This window comes from Orycteropus afer, unplaced genomic scaffold, assembly GCF_000298275.1.
Source record: "Orycteropus afer afer isolate SDZICR_OR568_19922 unplaced genomic scaffold, OryAfe1.0 scaffold00157, whole genome shotgun sequence".
NCBI lineage: Eukaryota > Metazoa > Chordata > Mammalia > Tubulidentata > Orycteropodidae > Orycteropus > Orycteropus afer.
Window position 1 is genome coordinate 1,118,921 of NW_006921744.1, and position 23,572 is coordinate 1,142,492.

Consider the following 23,572-nt stretch of genomic DNA (forward strand, 5'->3'; position numbering starts at 1 on the left):
AGACCTCTCGTATCACCTCCACCTGGGTCCCTGTGGCTGACTGTTCCTCTGTCTGGCTTCCTGGCTTTTAATCCCCTTTCTCCTGCTCTTCTGGGCGTCCCTGAGTTGTCTCTCCTCACCTGTATCCCTGGGGCTTACTGCTCTTCTGTCCGGGTTCCTGGCTTTTATCCCCTTTCTCCTGTTTTCCCCAAATAGAGGGGACATTAAAACTGACCTGACAGAAATAATAATAAAAAAAAAAAATATGATAGAATAATATGAACAACTATACAACAATGAACTGGATAACCTAGATGAAATGAACAAATTTTTAGAAGTGTACACACTACCCAACTGACGAAGTGTTTCAGAGAAATTCTCAGCAGACCAATATAGTTGAAGAGATCAAAAATTCATGCCCCCCCCCAAAAAAAAGTCCTAGTATAGATGGAGTCACTGGAGAATTCTACGAAACAGGGGAGAACCAACACCAGTACTATTTACACTCTTCTAATAGAGAAGAAAGGAATGTTCCTTAATTCATTCTATGAAGCAAACATAACCCTGATAACCAAACCAGCAAAGATACAAGAAAACTACAAGTTTTACAAGTATCTTTTATGAATACATATGCAAAAATCCTCAACAATATACTAGTGAGTAGAATCCAACATCAATTAAGAAAGTCATGCATCATGACCACGTGGGATTTATTCCAGGAATGCAGGGATGGTTCACCATTAGAAAATCAATCAACATAATATACCACATCAATAGAGCAAAGGAAAAGAACCTCACGATCCTCTGTATGCATGCAGAAAAAGCATTTGATAAAATCCAACACTCTTTCCTTGATGAAAACTTTAAAGAAGACTGAAATAGAAGGAAAATTCCTCAATATGATTCAGGGTGCATATGAAAAGTCAACAGCCAACATTATACTTAAAGGATAAAGACTGAGAGCTTTTCCCTCAAAATCAGGAACAAGACAAGGGTACCTACTCTCACTACTTCTATTCAATATTGTAAGACAAGTCTTAATCAGAGCACTAAGACAAGAAAAAGAAATAAAAATAAAAAGTTCTTGAAAAACAAGAAGTCAAATTATCTCTTATTCTGGGATGAAATTATCCTATACATAGAAAATCGCAAAGAGTCCACAAGAAAACTTCTACAGCTAACAGAGGAACTTAGCAAACTTGTTGTTGTTGTTGTTGTGTCCCATTGAGTCAGACCCAACTCATAGCAAACTTGCAGGGTACAAAGTCAACAAACAAAAATCAGTTGGGTTTCTATACCCCTAGCAATGAGAAATCTGAAAATGAAATTAGGAAAACAATTACACTTACAGTAGTAACTAAAATAATAAAATACCTAGGAATAAATCTAACCAGGGATGTGAAGACTTATACTATGAAAACTATAAAACATTGCAGAAAGAGATTACAGAAGATTCAAATAAATGGAAATATGTTTTATGTTCATGGATTAGAAGATTTAATATTGTTAAGATGTTAATACTACTCAAAGCAAGCTACAGATTCAATGCAATCTCAATCAAAATTCCAACATTGTTCCACACAGGCATAGAAAAACCAATCCTCAACTTTATATGGAATGGCAAGAGGCTCCAAATAGCTAAAACAATGTTGAAAGAGAAGAACAATAGGAAGACTCACACTTGCTAATTTTAAAACATACTATAGAGATACGGTAATCAAAACAGCCTGGTACTGGTATAACAACAAATAGACCAATGGAATATAACTGAGAGTCCAGAAATATACCTACACATCTATGGTCAACTGATTTTTGACATGGGTGCTAAGTCTATTCAGTGGGGAAAGAAGAATCACTTTAATAAATAGTGGTGGGAAAACTGGATATCCATATGCAGAATAATCAAACAGGATCCATGCCTCACACCATACACACAAAAAATTTTTTTTAATGGATTAAGGACCTAAATATGTATAGTGAAACCACAAAATTCTTAGAAGAACAAGCAGGGGCAATGCTGTCAGGCCTAGTTATCAACAATGGGTTATCTAATATAAGCACAAACATCAAAAGAAAAAATAAATGGGACTACATAAAAATTTAAAACTTAGGTTCATCCAAAGACTATACCATAATAGTGAAAAGACAAGCTACCAAGTAGGGGAATATCTCCAGAAACCATATATCTGACAAGAATCTAATAACCAAAATATACATAAAACTTTGACAACTTGTGAATAAAAAGATAAATAACCATATTATGGGCAAAGGACTTAGATATTTCACAAAAGAGGTCATCCAAATGATCACCAAACACATGAAAAGATACTCAGCATCATCAGCCATCATAGAGATGCAAATCAAAACCATTTCACTTCCACTAGGATGGCTAAGATTTAAAAAAAAAAAAAAAAACAGAAAATAACAAATGTTGGTGAAGATGTGGGGAAACTAGAATCCATATCCTTTGCTGGTGGGAAAGCAAAATGGTACAGCCATTGTAGAAAACTGTATGGTGGCTACTCAAAAAACTGAAAAAAAGAACTACCAAATGACCTAGCAAGCAAATCTACTCCTAGGTATATACCCATAAAACTTGAAAGCAGAGACTCAAACAGATTTATCTACCAATGTTCATTGCAGCACTATTCACAATAGCTAAAGATGAAAAAACCTAAATGCCCATTAACAGATGAATGGATAAACAAAATGTGGTACACATACACAATGGAATACTATTCAACCAGTAAGAGAAATGAAGTCTTGGTACATGTTACAATATGGATGGAGCTGGAAGACATTATACTGAGTGAAAAAATTGTATGACCTCACTTACATAAAAAAGACAAGAAAAGGCAAATGAATAGAGCAGAGCCTAAGTTTATTAGTAGCTACTGGGGAGGAAAAAAGGGGGAAAAGGGAGGTTAACAGTGATGGAAATAGTTCAATATGGGTAGGGTTGCACAACTGTTTATTATAATAGCTATCAATAAGTTGCACACCCATAATAAGTTGAATTGGCAAAGTTGTGTGATAGATATATTTATGACAACAACAAGAAGAGTAGTTCCTGAGGCAGCTTTATGTACAACCAAATACTTTGTGGGATTTGGTTCCTTGGTTTAGAGACTTAGGGTCATGGTTTCATGGGACACCCCGGTTAACTGACGAAATAACATGTTTAGTGCTTCTGTTCTGTCTGCTGTTCCTTGTGTAGTTCCTGGGGTCTTAAGAGATTGCAAGTGATCATCCAAAGCAGAGGAAGAAGGAGCGTTAGGAATAGGAGGAGGATATGGAATGTGTGGCTAATTGCCTCCATGAATAACTACCTCTACCTCCTGCCTTGAGAACAGAGAAACTGGATGGTGCCCAGCTACCATTTCTGAACATTTTGATCAAACATTACATAGAAGAATTCTGATAAAAATGGGGACTATGCAGGAAAGAATTTAAAATTCTCATGGACTCCAGACTTTCTCCATTACTCACCTGTCAGTTTGTTGTACTGTGGTGGTTTGCAAGTTGCTGAGATGCTGGAAGCTATGCTACTGGTGTTTCAAATACCAGCAGGGTCATCCAAGGCGGACAGGTTTCAGTGGGTCTTCCAGACTGCAACATACTAGAAAGAAGGATGTGGTGGTCTACTTCTGCAAAATTGGCCATTGAAAACCTTATGAACAGCAGCAGAACACTGTTCGATATGGTGCTGGAAGATGAGCTCCTCAGGATGGAAGGCACTCAAAAACATGACTGGGGAAGAATTGCTTCTTCAAACTATAGCTGATCTCAATGACATGGCTGGAGCAAAGCTTTTGGGATTTTCACTTGCTGGTGTAAAAGGAGTCAAAATGAGAACAAATTGCTGCACATTAATTTTGTTAGAGGCTGTCAATTTGATTCCGACTTATAGCAACCCTATGTATAACTGAGGGAACTCTGGTGGCGTAGTGCCTAAGGCATTTGACTGCTAACCAGAAGGCTGCTGGTGCAAACCCACCAGCCACTCCTCGGAAGGAAGATTAGGCAATCTACTTTCACAGAGATACTACCTCAGAAACCCAAGGAGAGGTTGCTATGAGTGGAATCAACTCAACAGCAGTGAGTTTGGTGGTTTTGTTTTGTGTTTTAATGTGTAACAGAACAAAACCTGCCAGGTCCTGCACCGTCTTCACAATCTTTGCTATGCTTGAGCCTATGGCTACAGCCACTGTGTGTTGGTGAAGATGTGGGGAAACTAGAATCCATATCCTTTGCTGGCTGTGGATCTTCCTCTTTTTTGTTGACCATTCACTTTACCAAGCACATCCTTCTCCAGGGATCGGTCCCACCAACACGACTAAAGTACAAGATGTGAAGTTTCATTATTCTTGAAGCATTCTGGCTGTACCTGATGCAGGACAGATTTGTTTGTTCTTCAGGCATTATATGGTATATTTAATATTCTTTGCCAATATCATAATTCAGATGCATTAATTCTTATTCAGTTTTAATTATTCACTGTCCAGCTTTTGAATGCATTAAGAGGAGACTGAAAATACCATGGCTTGGGTAAGGAGCATCTTAGTCTTCAAAGTGACATCTTTGCTCTTTAACATCTTTGCTCTTTAACACTCTAAGAGGTCTTTTGCAACAGATTTGCCCAAAGTAATATGTCATTTGATTTCCTGACTGCTGCTTCTATGAATGTAAGTAAAATGAAGTCCATGACAAGTTCAATCTTTTCTCCATTTATCATGATGTTGCTTATTGGTCCTGTTGTGGAGATATTTGTTTTCTTTATGTTGAGGTGTAATCCATACTGAATGCCGTAGTCTTCGATCTTCATCAGTAAGTGCTTCAAGTCATCTTCACTTGCAGCAAAGTGATGTCATCTGCATATTGCAGGTTGTTAACGAGTCTTCTTCCAATCCTGATGCTGTGCTCTTCTTCATACAGTGCAGCCGTTGGGTTTTTTGCTCAGCATACAGAGATTGAGTAAGTATTGTGAAAGAAGACTACAATCCAGACACACATCTTTCCTGATTTTAAACCATGCAGTACCCCCTTGTTCTGTTCAAACATCTGCCCCTAGGTCTACTAATTCTATGTACACATTCCTCGTGAGCACATTTAAGTGTTCTGGAATTCCTGTTCTCCACAATATTATCCATAATTTGTTATGATCCACACAGTCGAACACCTTTCCACAGTCAATAAAACACAGGTCAACATCTTTCTGTTATTTCCTGCTTTCCATCAAGGTCCATCAGAAATGATATTTTTTGTTCCATGTTCTTTTCTGAATCTAGCTTAAATTTTGGGGAGTTCCCTGTCTATGTACTTCTTAACTATTTCTGAATTATTTTCAGCAAAATTTTACTTGCATGTGATACTAATGATATTGTTCTATAATTTCTACATTCTCTTATATCAGCTTTCTCTGGAATGGGCACAAATATGGATCTCTTCCAGTCAATTGGCCAGGTACTTGTCTTCCAGCATAGATGAGTGAGCAATTCCAGTGTTGCATATGTTTGTTGAAACATCTCAACGGGTATTCCATCAATTCCTGGAACCTTGTTTTCTGCCAATTCCTTCAGTGCAGCTTGGACATCTTCATTCAATACCATTGGTTCTTGATCATATTCCACCTCCTCAAATGGCTGAATATTGACCAGTGACTCTTTTGATATTTCCTACGTCGTGCAATACTTTGCTCATAGAATTCTTCAATATTGTAATTTGAGGCTTGAATTTTTTCTTCAGTTCTTTCAACTTGACAAATGTCAACCATGTTCTTCCCTTTTTGTTTTCTAATTCCATGTCTTTGCACATTTCATTATAATATTTACTTTGTCTTCTCAAACTGCCCTTTGAGTTCTTCTGTTCAGCTCTTCATTTCTACTATTTGCTTCACCCACTCTGCATTTGAGAGCAAACTTCAGAGTTTCTTCTGACATCCATTTTGGTCTTTTCTTTCTTTCTCGTCTTTTTAATGACCTTTTGCTTTCTTCATGTTTGGTGTTCTCAATGTCATCCCACAACTCATCTGGTCATCATCCATGGGTGTTTAATGTGTCAAATCTATTCCTGTGAAGGTCACTAAATTCAGGTAAGATATAGTCAAGGTTGTATTTTAGCTCTTGTGGACTTGTTTAAATTTCATTCAGCTCCAACTTCAACTTGCATATGAGCAGTTAATGATCTATTTTGCAGTTGTCTTCTAGCCTTGTTCTGACTGATGATACAGAGTTTCTCCATCACCTCTTTCCATAGATGTAGCTGATTTGATATCTGTACATTCCATCCGGTGAAGTCCATGTGTATCATTGTCACTTATGTTCTTGAAAAGAGGTATTCACAAAGAATAAGTTGTTGGTCTTGCAAAATTCTATCATGTGACCTCCACTGTCATTTCTATCACCAAGACCATATTTTCCCACTACCCTATCTTCTTCATTTCCAACTTTCACCTTTCAATCACCAGTAAGAAAAAAATCAAGCCTCAATTTGCAATACTAAAAGATTCTATGGACAAAATGTTGCACAATGCAGAAAGCATCAAAAGATGAAAGGAATATACAGAGTCAGTGGACCAAAAAGAATTGGTCAATGTTCAACCATTTTACGAGGTAGCATATGACCAAGAATGAATGGTATTGAAGGAAGAAGTCCAAGATGCACTGGTGAAGACACTGATGAAGAACAAGGTTCTAGGGATTGATGGATACCAAGTGAAATGCTTCAAGAAAGAGATGCAGCCTCTGGAGGTGCTCACTCATCCATGCCAAGAAATCTAGAAGACAGCTACCTGGCCAACTGACTGGAAGAGATCCATATTAAGAAAAATGATCCAACAGAATGAGGATATTATCACACAGTATCATTAATATCACATACAAGTAAAAATTGGCTGAAGATATTTTTAAAAATGACAACAACAGTACATCAACAGAGAATTGCCAGAAACTCAAGCTAGATTCAGAAAAGGATATGGAATGAGGGATATCACTGCTGATGACAGATGGATCTTGGATGAAAGCAAAGAATACCAGAAAAATGTTTACCTCTGTTTTATTGACAAAAGCATTCAACTGTCTGGATCACAACAAATTATAGATAACATTGTGAAGAACAGGAACTCCAGAACACTTAATTGTGCTCATGTGAAACCTGTCCATAGATAAAGAGGCAGTGGCTCAAATAGAACAAGAGGATACTGTATGGTTTAAAATCCAGAAAGGTGTGTGTCAGGGTTGTATCTTTCACCATACTCATTCAATCTGTATGGTGAGCAAATAATCAGAGAAGCTGGACTATATGAAGAAGAAGAGAGCATCAGGATTGGAGGAATACTCACTAACAGCCTGTGATATCCAGATACCACAGCCTTGCTTGCTTAAAGTGAAGAGGACTTGAGGCACTTACTGATGAAGATCAAACACTACAGCCTTCAGTATGGACTACACCACAACATAAAGAAAACAAAAATCTTCACAAATGGACCAATAAGCAACAACATGATTAATGCAGAAAAGACTGAAAGTGGTCAAGGATTTCATTTTTACTTGGATCTATAATCAACGCCCATGGAAACAGCAGTTAAGAAATCAAATGCCATGCTGTATTGGGCAAATCTGTTGCAAAAGACTCCTTTGAAATATTAAATAGCAAACACGTCACTTTGAAGACTAAGGTATGTCTGCCCCAAGACATAGTATTTTCAATTGCCTCATAAGCATGTGAAGGCTGGATAATGAATAAGGAAGACTGAAGAATCAATAAATTATGCATTGGCGATGACTTGACGGTACCAAACAACAACAACAGAATCATGGGAAATGAAGCTCAAAAGGATATTGGGACTGGACAATAGAGAGCTTTGAGTTTAGACTGTATTTAGCATGCCGTTAGGGGAGATGGAATGGCACTGAGAGAACTATAAAGTCATCTCTCAATAACCATGAGGATTGGTTCCACGACCTCCATGGATACCAATATCCACCGATGTTCTAGTCTCTTAAATAAAATGACATTGTTCATAGATGCCATCAACTCATTTCTAACACATAGCCACCCTATGCACAACAGAACACGATCCTGCCACATCCTTTACCATCCTCACAATTGTTGCCATGCTTGAGTTCATCATTGCACACCCATGGCGTCAATCCATCTCTTTGAGGGCCTTCTGCTTTTTTGCTGAGCATGCACTTTATAAGCATGATATCCTTCTTCAAGATCTGGTCCCTCCTAACAATATGACCAAAATACAACAGGTGAAGTCTCACCATCCTCGTTTCTAAGGAGCATTCTTCATTCAAGATAGATATGTTTGTTCTTCTGGCAGGATATGGTATAGTCAGTATTCTTTGCAAACACCACAACTCAAAAGCATCGACTCTTCTTTGGTCTTCCTTATTCATTGTCCAGCTCTCACATGCACATGAGATGACTGAAAATACCATGGGCCAGTCAGGCAAACCTTAGTCTTCAAGGAGACATCTTTGTTCTTCAGCACTTGAAAGAGGTCCTTTGCAGCAAATTAGCCCAATACAATACGTCATCTCATGTTTTGACTGCTGCTTCCATTGGTGTTGATTGTAGAACCAAGTAATATGAACTCTTTGACAACTTCAATCTTCTATTTTTCATGATTCTGCTCTGGTAGCATAGTGCCTAAGGCACTTGACTGCTAACCAGAAGGCTGGTGGTTCAAACCCATCAGCCACTCCTCAGAAGGAAGGTTGGGCACCACTCTACTTCCGTAGTGATACTGCCTCGGAACCCCAAGGAGGGGTCGCTATGAGTTGGGGCCAACTCAACGGAACATAACAACAACAAGCTTATTGGTCCAGTTGTGAGGATTTTTGTTTTCTTTATATTGAGGTGTAATCCATACTGCAGACTGTAGTCTTCAATCTTCATCAGTAAGTGCTTCAAGTCATCTTCACTTTCAGCAAGTAAAGTTGTGTTATCTGCCTATGACAGGTTATTAATAAGCCTTCCTCCAATCCTGATGCCACATTCTTCTTCATATAGTCTAGCTTCTTGGATTATATGCTCAGCATACAGATTGAATAAGTATGGCAAAAGGATACAAGCCTGACTCACTCCCTTCCTGATTTTAAACCATGCAGTATCCCCTTGTTCTGTTTGAACAACAGCTTCCTGGTCTACATACAGCTTACTCATGAGGATAATCAAGTGTTCTGGAATTCCCATTCTTCTCAATGTTATCCATAATTTGTTATGATCCACAAAACCGAATGCTTTTGCATAGTCAGTAAAACACAAGTAAACATCTTTCTGGTATTCTTTAATTTCAGCCAAGATCCATCTGATATCAGCAATGATATTCCTCGTTCCATGTCCCCTTCTGAATCCAGCTCACATTTCTGGAAGTTCTCTGTCAATATACTCCTGCAACCATTTTTGAATTATCTTCAGTAAGAGTTTATCTGCATGTGATATTAATGATATTGTTCGATACTTTCCACATTTTGTGGGATTACCTTTCTGTAGAATGGGTACAAATATGGACTCTTCCAGTCAGTTGGCCAGGTAGCTGTCTTCTTCCTCATGTAAGCACTTTCATTTGCCACAATCTTGCCAATCCTTTAAAGCTCAGTTCAAATGTCAGTTATTTCACACATTTTTGCAGGCACTCTTCTTCCTAGTACACATAGCTCCTGAATTTCCACAACACTTAGAATTTGCTTTTCTCATAAAATCGATCACATTAGGTGGATGCAGTCTTAAATCATCTACGGCATTATAAGTTCCCCAAGGACAGAGCTCTATCTCATTCACTTGTTAATCTCCTAACATCACTCCCTTAATAGGAAATGATAAAAACATTTGTAGTAATAATATAAATTAATGTTAGAAGGAGGTAATACCAGAAATAACTTGTAATAAAATTATTTTAAAGCAATTTTGTTCACAATAAATTCTATATATTCATAAATATATGTGCTCCAGACTTAGAAAACAAAGAAGATATTAACATCTAGAAATATGAGAGCTCAAGCTATCTATCAAGATTAGATAGAGAAGGAAGAAAAAAAGACTTGCTTAATAAATTTGAAGGTCTGGAGAAGCTATGGCAATGGCCTCTGATCAGGACCAAGTTTTACCAGAGTTTTACTTCTGAAAGAGGAGCCCTGGTGGTGCAACAGATAACTTCTAGGCTAGTAACTAAAAAACTGGCAGTTTGAACCCACCAGTATTCTGTGGGCAAAAAACCTGGTGATCTGCTTCTTAAAGATTTCAGCCTAGAAACCTGATGGGGCTGTTCTACTCTGTCTTATAGGATCACTATCAGTTGGAATTGACTCGATGGTACACAACAACAACTCACTTCTAAAAAGTGTATTTCCTAGAATTTGAAAAAGAAAATTCATTACAACTAAAAGAGAAAGAATTTTCAAGTAACCCTTGCTACATTTTAAAGAAAATTACATGCAAAAGTGGTTTTTACTTATCAGGAGCAAAAGAGTAAGAAGGAAACCAGAACAAGTCTACAAGGCTGATAGCCTACACTAGTCACTGCCTCAACTACTCTGAGACCAGATGGTGTCCAGTACCACCACTGACTGACCTGGACTACAACAGATGATCCAGGTTAGAATGAGAGAACAAAATGCAGAACAAACTCAAATTCATAAAAATGGCCAGATTAACTGGATGACTGTGACCAGAGGACTCCCTAAGACTACTGGCCTGGTAAACTGTGGTCAATGACATGAGACAAAGTATATGTGAACTGCTGTATGGAAAGTGAATTTGCTCTGTAAATCTTCACCTAAATCACAATAAAAAAATAAAAAAATAAAAATAAAACAGGGCTCAAAACCATCCTTCTTCACACATTTGTGATATCAAATAAATAAAGAGTATGTTCTTAAAAAAAAAAAAAAAGAAGAAGACTACTGGCCTGTGGTGCTCTTCAAACCTTGAACAAAACTACCCTCTAAGATCACCTTTAAATAGAAAAGCAGAGGGACACACAAAATAAAGGATATTATCCATTAGTTTTGTGCTCTACTAATACAATAGGCTGACATTTATTCTGAAACAAAGATGAGAAGATTAAATGGGCAGAAAATCTAAAGTACTGGAAACAGAATAATCAGAATACAAATAATGAGAATGTTGGCACAATGTGAAAAATATAACTAATATTATTGATTTGTTAATTTGTGTGGAAATTGTCAAAGTGGAACCTAACATGCTACCTGATTATAGACTGGCTTTTTAAAAACATATATATGTATGTTGTGTGTCCTTTCACAAAAGCACAATAAATTATTATTTTAAAAATACATGCAAAAGAATGTCATACCTAAATGTCAAGGCATTCTGTTCCGCATGTATAATGTATCTGAATTTCCTTATTTCTCTGTCTTTCTGTTTGTCATCCATGTGGGGAAAGTCAGCATACTCAGATCCAACAGGAAAAGCATTATAACCACATCCTATGAAATACAATGCTCCTGTTCCATCACAGCTTCTCTACAAAAGTGAGAAAAACAAAACTTAGTTTTCAACACTCTGAAAAGGCACTTTGCAGTGTGTTTTCAAAGCCTAGCATCACACTTTATAGTATAGAGAATAGTCATCAAATTTTCTGTGACCAACTGAGTCATCGAGAAATACAATATGAGATTCTCCTACTATAGTGCAGTCTTATCAAAGCTAACTTCCAAGCAAGTTGATCACCTGTCTAATCTATATCAAGGCAGTGCTTGGTTTAAACAGTTAATTAAATATTATCTTGTTCAAATCACAAATTGTTTCACTTGATTCAGACATCTCTCCCAAACAGATTGTAAGTTCCTAGAGAACAGAAACTATGTTTTATACTTTCTATACCTTCCAGTGGGAGCTCTGGTAGCATAGTGCCTAAGGCACTTGACTGCTGACCAGAAAGCTGGCGGTTCAAACCCACCCCACTCCTCGGAAGGAAGATGGGGCAATCTACTTTCGTAGTGATACTGCCTCAGAAACCCAAGGAGGGGTCGCTATGAGTCAGGTCCGACTCGACGGCACATAACAACAACAACATACCTTCAAGTATATCTATTAGAGTGTTAAACATTTACAAAGCACTCACTACACAATTATAGATTGGCTTTTAAAAAACATATATTTATATATGTTGTGTGTGCTAATGGTTAACAAGTCAGGAGCTTTCAAAATATTTTGAATAGACAATTTCTGTTGATAGGCCAAAAATGCGGCCTTGTGACTTAATTGGAAAATAGAAAACACAATTTCCTTTAATCTTCAATATTTATTGAGGCTATTTTGTATGCATATCTATCATAGGACTTCTTTAGTGGCTTTTAAAAAATTTCTCTTGGTCAATGCCATATTGGTTTATCATAAATGCTTGTATCAGTTATTAGTATATTTAAATTTATCAAGTATTTGCCAATTATAGAGTGTTTATCAGCAATGTTTAAAATAGTTTGTAATATGAGTAGTACAGATTGCTATGGGAGTTTCTGACAGAGGAACTTATTGTAGTAGAAGTTAACAACTGGGGTAGAGATAAGTAGAGTCAAGGTATTCTAAAGGTAGAATCCATAGGACTTCATGATTGATTATATGTATGGAGTAACAGGGAACGAGATGGTGACCACTGATGGAGTAGGCTAGCAGGGAAGATACTGGGTGTGTTATCTTAAGGAACCTATGTGTGGCTGAAGTTGAGAAGCCTATGAAACAGCCAAGAATATAGTCAAATTACTTGTTAAGTCCAATGACCTGTGTGACAGTTTGTAATACAGTGGTAGCATATGTTGTTACAATGCTAGAAGCTATGTATATCACTGGTATTTCAAATACCAGCAGAGTCACCTGTGGTAGACAGGTTTCAGCTGAGCTTCTAGACTAAGACAGATTAGGAAGAAAGGACTAGTACTCTATTTCCATAAATTAGCTGATGAAAACCCTATGGATCACAACAAAATATCTTACCTACCCTTGAGAAGATGTTTAATAAATGTTTGTTAAATGAAGGAATCTATCTAGAAAATTGTTGAGAGGATGAACAAATATTTATAGAGTTTAATAAATGCACCAATAAAAAATACTAATTCAAATAAGTCAATAAAATGTAACTCACTTAAGGTTGAACTATGTTTAAACAAAAGGTCAAATATTTTAAAAATAATTTTTATACTTACAGATTTCCCTTCTGCCCAAATGACTGCTCCAACTCCTGTTTTATGATCCTCTGAAAGATATATGGCATTTAATGTAGTAAAAATAAACATCTGTTAGCTTCAGAAATATTTTTCCCAAAACAATTAAAACATTTTTATTGAAACATTCTTCATAAATATAGTACTAATTCTTGGTCTCTTTACTAATTATAGGAAAGCGTTAAAATAAATGCTTTTATGAGAGCAAGGTACAAACAATTAAGCAGTGTCACTACTGACCAAGCTAGAGATCATTAAGATGGTAGTGCCCACAGTCAGGTTCCTTCAAAGCTACAAGCAGAACTGAATATAAAACTTTATTCTCTACTAATAAGTCAGTTTCTAAATCACTGCTCCTAACAGGTGTGAAATCAATTTAAAAAGAAGTTTGTGAACTAATGGATTTAGTTTAATAACCATTCACAACAGTCAAATTTGTCATCTAGCATTTTGTGCACTCTAGTTGTGAAAAATACATTTTATGGAAATGAAATTGCTAGGAAAAAATTCAAATTCATAATGCAAACATCAATAAATCTTGATGGGCTTTTGAATATACATTCCTTGAAGGTATCTAAAAGGAATATAAAACTCTAACTCACTGCCATTGAGTCGGATCCGACTAATAGAGACCCCTCTTTGGGTTTCTGAGGCAGTATCACTATTGCCCAACCTTCTTTCTGAAAAAGGAATATAATTTAAATTTTCCTTCTTCCTTGGCCTTCACAGTTTACTTCCAGGGAAAAAAAGAATGCTAAGTTAGTGACATCATGCTCATTTCTAAATCACTGGCAGAAGTTATAAACATAGGATTCTATTTTCCTGTAGAACCAAAATCTTTACAAGTAAAGCTGTGCTTCCGAAAAGTGTTAGTTAATATGAAAAAGAAAATAAAAACCCAAAATAGAAATTCTACATATTAAGTAACTACTTTTCCTTCTATAAACACAAGGATTTCAAATTTCTAATATACACTAATTAAGAAGATTAATATATACTATTATAAAAATCTTAATTATTAGGTACCAGTGTAGTTAAGTAGGTACATTTGCAGAGAAAATAATTATCTGTGGCCCTACCATAGGGAATTTTCATGTTGGTGAGAATGAAATTAACACTGCCTTTACAGTACAATATCCTAAAAGTAATCCAATGATAGCCTATTTAAATGCCTACTTTTCCAGTAAAAGTTCAAAAAAGTTTGTGCCACTATGCATTTAAAACTGGAGTGCTTTCTAAATAATTTTTAAAAATACTATAATAAAGTTTGTTATCTCCAGTTCAAGCAAGCTCACATTTTCAAAATTATAATGCATTTATGTAATTATCTTAAGCACTCATTATGCATTCTTTTTTTACCTTTAAGGAAAGCAGAAAAAAAGTTCCATTTCTAGATGAGAAAGCAAGCACAGAGAAATTAAGTGAATAAAATTTACTCCTCCAGACCCAACCTGTCAGCCTTTCCTTCACCTCTCACTTTGACATGAAGAACTGCATAACCAAGATTTTCATTTATTCAACAAATATTTATTGAATACCTAACAGGTGCTAAGTGCTGGGATAGGCTGAGTATACAGTGATAAGGGAAAAAAGAAAAAGTCCTGTCCTCTTGAAATTTACAATCTAATAGAGGAAGAAGACAGGAACAAGGAAACAAGTACTTACATTAAGTGCTGTGCAAAGAAGGAAATGAACATGAGACTGATACACAGACTACACGGGGCAACCTATTTCTATAGAGGGGAGACTGTCATGAAAGGCATTTTGGTACAAAGTTTTGTTCCTTCCTAGACCTTCAGAGCTTAACATGAGGGGAGAACATAAATCAATGATTTAAGGCTAATTTCTAAGGCAAGTGCAGAAGTTATAAATAAGATTCTATTTCCCTGTAAAGTCAAAACCTTTACAGTAAGTTGTAGTTGAATAAATATGAAATGAAAAACTCAGATATTCTTCATATTAAGAGTCTACTGTTTCTACCATCAATACTGGTATTTTTCGTATGTTGTTTTTAATCTCAGGACCCTTTCTTTGTTTCAGTCTTAGGGAAGACTGAAAAAAATGTCAAGAGAAAAAAAAATGTGGTTTTCCATAAGCATGCAGCTCTACTGACTAGTAAATGTTAGTTACACTAAGAGAATAGACTTTACTATCCTTTAGAAACAGAATAAATTTTCACTCATGTAAGATTTCACCAGACCCAAGGCTGGGTAACAGATGAAGCAACTTTTCAAAACTCTTTTCATGTCTGTGATTTTTACAGAAATTGTTCCCTGTGTCTGGTAATTCACTAGCTTTTATCTGTACACCTTTGAAGAAATGGTCACCTTCCAATCACTGAACCAAATTCTTATGGCTTTTTGATGACTGAATCAGGGGAGAAATATTTATCCTGTGATTTCAGAACACAGGTTATTTTAGCTCCCAATGCTGTGACTATGCCACTGTTTCTCCAAGCATGGTTCCCAGGACACTTGCAGCAGAAACACTTGGTTATTTGTTAAAATAGCAGACTGCTGGCTTGCACAGAGGATCCCCTGAGAGATGGGGGAGTAGGTTTAGGAAACCTCATTTCTAACAAGCCCCCCATGTGATGTTTAGGCATACGAAAATTTGAGATATACTGAATTATGATCTGAAACTGTTAACTTTCTTGGCTACTCCAACCTACTTTTGTCAACACTGTGGTCCAGCAGGAAGACATTATCCTTAGCTTTGGAAAACACATACTCTAATGGGAAAATAGGACACAAAAAGAGATAAAAAATTAATACTTAAACCAGATAGAGAAGAGGTGATGCTCTCCTACTTTTTTCCCCCCAAGTGTCTAAACAAATTGTCACATTTTTTTGCAACCCCAAAGCATTCTAGAAACATACTTCTAATGACACCTCTGTGGATCTGTTTATTCATCATCCAAAAAGCAATCATTAAGCACCTACTTTCAATTAGTTTTAGAACTCTGCTGTTATAAACTTCTGGATTCATTTCAATCATATGTACATTTTTTAATGATATGGTTTCTTCACCTCTCCACCAAGAATAAATAAAGTTGACAAAGCAAATTAATAACGTGAAGTGAAAAGGATCATTCATTAGAAGCACACTATATTACAGGGATATCTAACTGCCTTATTGTCCTTCTTATTAAATGAGATACACACATAAATTGCCTAGCTCAGTGTCTGATACATAGTAGGTGCTCAATCAGTAATTGTTACTATTTATCATCAGTGAAGAATACAGGCCCAGAATCCCCTATGTGAAATACATTACATGAAGTTTTTTGACCATCTGGTACAACTCTATTTGGTTGCAAAATCTGACATGAATTATTTATAGCCCTTAGTTATTCATACATTTTACTCCATATACATTGTTCACTTAAAGGGTACTTCCCTGGGCTCCACTTGGAATGTCTGGTAACATATATAATATGTTAAAATCTGAAAAATTCTAAACTCCTTTTCAACTGGCCCCAAGAGTTTTGGATAAGGGACTGTAAAGTATTATCTTTGGATATAGAAAGATTTCTTTTATCCATTCACACATAGCTTAATGCTAAAAAATGATTAGGACATGGTCTCTTCCTTGGAAGAGCTTATAGGGCAATGGAGTGCATGACTATAGAGTTACATCCCACTTGGGGTTTGGGTTACAGGCAAAAAATCAGATTCAAATTAATATTGAATAATCTTTTAAAATGCCATCAAGTACCTAAGCATGACTTTATGTACAAAACTCAACAGCATAGTCAGTGGATAAATTTATAATATAAAAACTATATAGTAACAGACTAATAAAAAATACATATACAAACTTATATTTATACATCACTGCAACTTTAAACACTTGCATCACATAGAGTACGATGAAGTGTTCACCTCTGAGAAGCAAAAGGTAGTGAGCTTATGTAAAAGAACAGCAGATTCCCATCTCCCCCTCCCTTAGGAACATAGGCAGGGCTCACTGAATTCTAATTAGAAGAGGAATTAGTGAATTATAGCTACAACAGCTGTTCCCATTTCTATTTCCATCCTTCCAGAATGGGTTAGAGAAAAATACTTTATAATATTGGTGTTGTCAAAGAAACCAATATACAGCTCATAATAACAGATAATTACATTAAGTCAGACTTTTACACAATACAGTTGTTTGGGGGCATAGTTTATTTCTATAGTAGGATCAAATTCTTTATTAAGAATTAAACTGATTATTAACCTTGCTGACTATCAGAATAACTTGCAAAATTTTTTAAAAAAACACAAGCCTAGATCAAAGCCTTGGTGGTTCTGATATGCTACCAGTTGAGAAACTCCATTCTACTTAATTTACCTCAGCCTATGGCCTTTGTTTAGAATATACTGCAGACCAGAGGCATCTGCATGGACTTTTCTAAAGATTTTCTTTCTGTTCTCCTTCTTTCTTGAGATCTTTCAAAATTCCTACTATAAGCCCGCTCTCCAAGCCATCTGTCTAATCTGCTTTTTTTTTCTTTTCATTTCAAAGTTACATTTTATAAAGTTAATCATGACTCCACTTCAAAAAGATATTACCACATATAAACATATTGTTCCATAATTGGAAAACATGCCACGCTCTATCACAATAAAGAAAATTCCAAGTAGCATTTTCTTTTCACATACATACTTACACAACTTAGTAAGTAAAGTGATTTCTCAACTTGCTGATTGAAGACATACCAGCAATTGAGCTAATCTTCAATAATGAACATTCTTTTTGACTCTACATTATATTTATTTTGAATTCATATATTTTATTGTAAAGATTTTTAAAGTTTCTATGAAATATGTAAGAGTTAACAGGTGTCAGTGATTTGGTCCTCTCTCCTTCCTCCTATGATCCATTTCTATAAGAAGGCTAAATATGCAGTGAAATGATAAAAACAAGCAGCAGAAAGGAGAAGGGCCTAGATAATCAGGCCCTGACTTAGAAACGTACTACTGAATATAAGGCCACAGGGAATCCTAAAACTACTCTAAGAAGGAACTGTCTACTCAAGGGTCTCACTAACTTCTATCATATGAACAGCAAAACTTGAGTATCTAAATGAATTCTACCATAGATAAGACAAATACAACACAATCAGCCCCAATTTATGAACTAAGCATATTAACTCACCAGTTCGATATGCCAGTAACCTGGCCTGAACCATGCAGTGCCTTGCAATGTCTTGTGGCAAACTTTGATTGTGAGTTTCGTTAATCTGTCCTGGATTGCTACAATAAAATCCAAAGTGTTTAAAGTTGGGCACACTGGAAGCTACTGTGGCCAAAAGTACAACAAGGTCTTTCATGTTTTGCCTTAGATTGCTAAAGTATGGATTTTCACACAGGTTTTCCAAACCTATAGTCATCAGTATTTGCTTATGCATTTCTTCATTTGAAACCAAAAATAACATTTCATATTCTTTTATTCTTTCTTGTTTACACTCTGAATAAAAGTCAATGTTAGCATCCGGCAGTGTTTTCGTTATTTTTTGAACAAAGTCACATTTGTAAGAGGTCTCCTCTACAAACTGCACCATGTAATATACCAAAGGCTGAAGTAAGACACACACATGAGCCCGACTGTTGGATTTCAATCTTTCCACAGCTTTGGCATCTAACTTTGCATCTTCAGAACTAGAAGCCTCAGTAAGCAAACTTATTTCTGGATCAGCAGGCCAATATGAAATCCGGTTGACTCCAGCTGAAACACAAAATATTAAAGTTTATTATTTGACACATGCTAAAATGAAGGGTTTTTGTGAGAAAGCTATCATACTGCAGATCCAGATGCCCCAATATAATAAATGTTTATTAGCAAGTCATCTGAGAATTGGCAAACTATGGCCCATGGACTAAATTCAGCCATTGTCTATTTTTCTACAGCTCATGGATTAAGGAAAGGTTGGGCAATCCTACTTCCATAGTGATACTGCCTCGGAAACCCAAGGAGGGGTCGCTATGAGTCGGGGCCGACTCAACAGCACATAACAACAACAACAACAAGGACATTTTTAAGTGATTGGAAAAAAAAAGAAAATCAACATAATATTTTGTGACAAGTGAACATTATATGAAGTTCAAATTTGTGTCTAAATAAAGTCTTATTGGATCACTGCCACATCCATTCATTTACATATTTTATTTGGCTCTTTTTGTACTAAAATAGCAGAGTGGTGACAGGTATCACATGGCTTGCAAAGCCTAAAATATCTGGTCCTTTACAGAAGTTTGCCACCTTGACAGAACTTATGGGAAGGCATCTTTACTGCATACAAAATCACTGGTTTTGCTAAGTACTTTTGCGAGGCCTCTGGGACTATATATTACAGTCCTCCAAGTGATCAAATGGCTGCTTTTACAAACATCAAAGTCTATAACTGATACTGTCTAATTATAACTGGACTAAATCTTGTTTGTGTGTAGAATAAACATGCATTAAAAATGCTCCTGTCCTTCTTTTGGGAAGCTATTCTAAATAATAAAAAAAAAAACCAAACTCACTGCTGTCGAGTTGATCCCAACTCATAGCAACCCCTCCTTGGGTTTCCAAGATGGTATTTCTACAGAAGTAGATTGCCCATCTTCCTTCTGAGGAGTGGCTGGTGGGTTTGAACCACCAGCCTTTTGGTTAGCAGTCAAATGCCTTAGGTACTATGCCACCAGAGCTCCCTAATAGAGAGAGAGAGAAAAAAAAAAAAAAAAAAAAAATCCATGCATGCATATGTGTAGTGAAGCATTATTTAAATAGTAAAAATGTAGGAAAAAAAAAAATCTAAACAACCACAATAGAAGAATAGTTAAATTACAGTCCTCTCTCCACAATATAGGTGCTCTGGTGATGTAGCGCCTAAGGCTTTTGACACTAACCAGAAGGCTGGTGGTTCAAATCCACCAGCCACTCCTTGGAAGGAAGACTGGGCAATCTACTTCCGTAGAGCTACTGCCTTGAAAACCCAAGGAGGGGTTGCTATGAGTCAGAATCAATCCCACAGCAGTTAAGTTTGATTTTTTTTGGTCTCCTCATAATAAAATATGATTAGAGTTATCAAAAATGTTCACAAAGAATTAAAAACATGGAAAATTTTTTAATGTGATGAGGTGGTAGAGGTGAGGAAAGCAAGATTCTTTTTTTTTAAAGCCCACAAACTTCCAGAGAAAACAACAAACTAAACATTCTTCAGTTGATGTGACAGAAGGTTAGTAATCTTTAATATACACAGAAGTTTTCAATTCATTAAAAGCACATATGAATTGACAAGAACAATAAAGTCTCAATACAAAAAGATATAAACAATTTACAGAAGAGAAAATAAAATTGTATAACAAACATGAAAATTTTAATTTGTATCTGAGATTGAACAATGACTATACATAAGTAAGCATCCAAATGATGTTCACAATTAAGGAATATTTTATCAACAAAAAGACCCCTTTGCTAGTATCTCACGCAATTTCAGCTAAGAGGGTTTTTTTTTGTTTTTGTTTTTCTTTTTTTTGTGACTGTACCCAGAAGCAAACAGATAGGTGGTCCACAGCGTGTTGTGCTCCTCAAAGTAATAAATGAACTAAAAAGTCTGAGTTGAATCAATGCTTATTTTTATCAACTCCCTGCCATTCCTTACTCTTACTGTGGCTTGCCCAGCAAAACAATTTTGTAGGCCTCAAAGCTACTACAGCTGACCCCTGAACAGGAGTTTAAACTATATGGGTCCATTTATACACAGATTTTTTTTCAATATATGGATCTTTGAAAATTTAAGAGCTAACAGACACCACATCAGAGGAATTAACAGAAGATGAGTTGATGGAGATGAGTACTTCCCAACCAGTACCAGATGATGAAGAAGAAGCAGTCGGTGCCAGAAACAAATTGACAACAGACAATGTGGCAGAAAGGCTCCAATTATTCAAGATTGCTTTTGACTTCTTTTATGACATGGACCCTTCTATGATATGGGCACTGAAACTAAAGCAAACGGTAGGATTGGTACCACATAGGAATACTTTCAGAGAAATGAAAAAGCACAAGAGTCAGACAGAAATTACAATGTATTTCATAGCTACACTGAGTGTGCCTGCCCCTCTTGCCTCCCCTTCCACCTCTCCTTCACCTCTTCAGTCTCTGCCAACAGAGACAGCACGACCAACCCCTCCTCTTCCACCTCCTCTTCAGCCTAGTCAACGTGAAGACGATGTGAAGAGACCTTTGTGATGATCCACAAAGTAAATAATCATCATGCTATACAGTTAACAATTTATCTGTTGGCTATGTGTGCTAGTAGTGTCTTCATGTGAAAATATAATAACTGCATGGCAAGAACTGCATTAATTGACTGTTTATTGGTAAGGCTTCCAGTCAACAGTAAACTATTAGCATTGTTTCTGGGAGTCAAAAGTTAAACAGTGTACTTTTGACTGCAGGGGGAGCAGAGTAGGTACTCCTACCAGTCGCACTGCTCAAGGGTCAATTGTGTAAGAATGTCTCCTCTGGCTGCATTTCACCTTCCCTCTGCTGGAATTCTCACAATTCATTTCCTAACCAGAAGGGATGGTAAATCTTTTATCTGTCTAAGCATCTTGGTTGCTCCTAGTAATCCTGATCCAAGGACAACAGGGTAGAAACAACCTTTAGATAAGCATTCGTGTACCAGTGGCCAGTGCTACAGAGGTCCTCAGGTTGTTTGGTCTCAAGACCTCTTTATACTCTTACAATTACTGAGGACCCCAAACTTGTGTTTATGTGGATATCTATTGATATTTACTGTACTAAATAATTTTTAAAATTTTTGAAAATATCTGTTTATTCATTAGCAATAAAGAATTTATTGCACATTAACATAAATTTAGGAAAATAACTATATTTTCCAAAAGAACTCAATAAATTAGTGAGAAGAAAGACATCTGAATGTATTTTATAAAGCTGTTTAATCTGACTAAATAGAAGACAGCTGCATTCTCAAATCTGCTTCTACTTTCAATATTTTATAGCACATTGTTTTCATTGACGTATATAAAAAAATATTCAGTCTCATACAGATATGTAGTTGAAAAAGGAGAATTTTCATAGCCATTGCAGATAATTGTGAATATTCTTCTCTAACTCTACACAAAATTCAACAAGGTATATTTTCTTAAAAGTTAGTTGCAAAGTGGAATCTGAAAACATATCAATGCACTTTTTACATATGACATTAAAATTCACTGGTCTATCTGCACTCTGATGGGCTCTTCACCCATGTGATTTTCTAACACTGTGCACTGGCCATTTAGAAAATACTGGTTTACTGATCTTACAATACTAAAAAAAAAAAAAAAAAAAAAAAAGTCACCTTCATTAATATCACTGTCACTCTCATCACAAGAAACTTGGAAATAGTGAGAAGTTATCAAGCTCATAATGGTAGATACAAGCTTTCCAAAATTCTCATTTTCACTCGAAAGCTCAAATTTTATCATTAGCAACAAATACTGTCAGTTGTTTTCCTTAAAGTGACAAGTTCACTTCATTCACTTTTTAGAAAATGTCTGCCAAATATCCAAATCTAAATAATCATAGTTTGTCAGTTCACAATGTTCCAAAAAATAAAAGTGGTCAATTCAGTTCGCACCTCAAATAATTCTGTGAAGTGTTTTTCCCTAAGGAAACTATCACACTTGGATTTTTGTAGCAAGAGCTTTACACACACCTTCTATTTCCTCACCCAGAATATTAAAAAGATATGTACTCAAAGGTTGGAATTTAACAAAATTCATGATTTTTACTGTTTCATCAAGAACATTCTTAGGTGAAAACTGGCAGTGAAGAGTGCAATGATTGCTAGAGAGCATTTTGGTGCCATTGCCTTGATTCAAACTATGGTTATGGTTTGAATCCATACCAATGGTTTTACTCATCATCATTTTGGGGCCATTGGTGAGAATATAGCATTATTATGATAACAGTTTCAACCTCATGGACCATCAGGGGTCCACAGATTATACTTCAGGAACTACTGTGCCAGAAATACCTATTTTGTAACTGAAATAGTAATTGTAAGTAAAGTAATTTAACTATATCATGGGATTAAACAATGCCTCCTCCCAAGATAATAAATAATATACAGTAAAACCTGTGAAAACCAGGCAGACACCTGTTGGAGAAGGTAAATGCAAATACTTTCCACTAAAATGAACAACAGAAAAGTGGTAAGATTGCACTCTACCAAATGTGGAAAACTTGCAAGAACCAGAAAAACGGGGAGGCGGGGCAAGATGGCGGACTAGGCAGAAGGATTGCACAGACCCTCTTCAACAAAGGAAAGGGAAACCAATTAACACAGACACAGAAGATAATCTTGGACCCCTGAGCCTTGAAGGAAAGGATGCAGATTTGGACTAAACCCCAACTAG

At 36.1% G+C, this 23,572-nt stretch overlaps 1 protein-coding gene across 1 annotated transcript in view; it reads right to left on the bottom strand.

Moving 5' to 3' along the window:
• CDADC1 (cytidine and dCMP deaminase domain containing 1) overlaps positions 1–23,572 on the bottom strand; it is a 63,956-nt gene that overhangs the window by 19,062 nt on the left and 21,322 nt on the right. The window contains exons 5-7 of the mRNA XM_042781724.1: positions 18,315–18,884; positions 13,155–13,204; positions 11,306–11,475 (exon numbers count right to left, since the gene is read on the bottom strand). Of these exons, the coding sequence (XP_042637658.1) occupies positions 11,306–11,475; positions 13,155–13,204; positions 18,315–18,884 (790 nt within the window). The remainder of the gene's footprint in view (positions 1–11,305; positions 11,476–13,154; positions 13,205–18,314; positions 18,885–23,572) is intronic.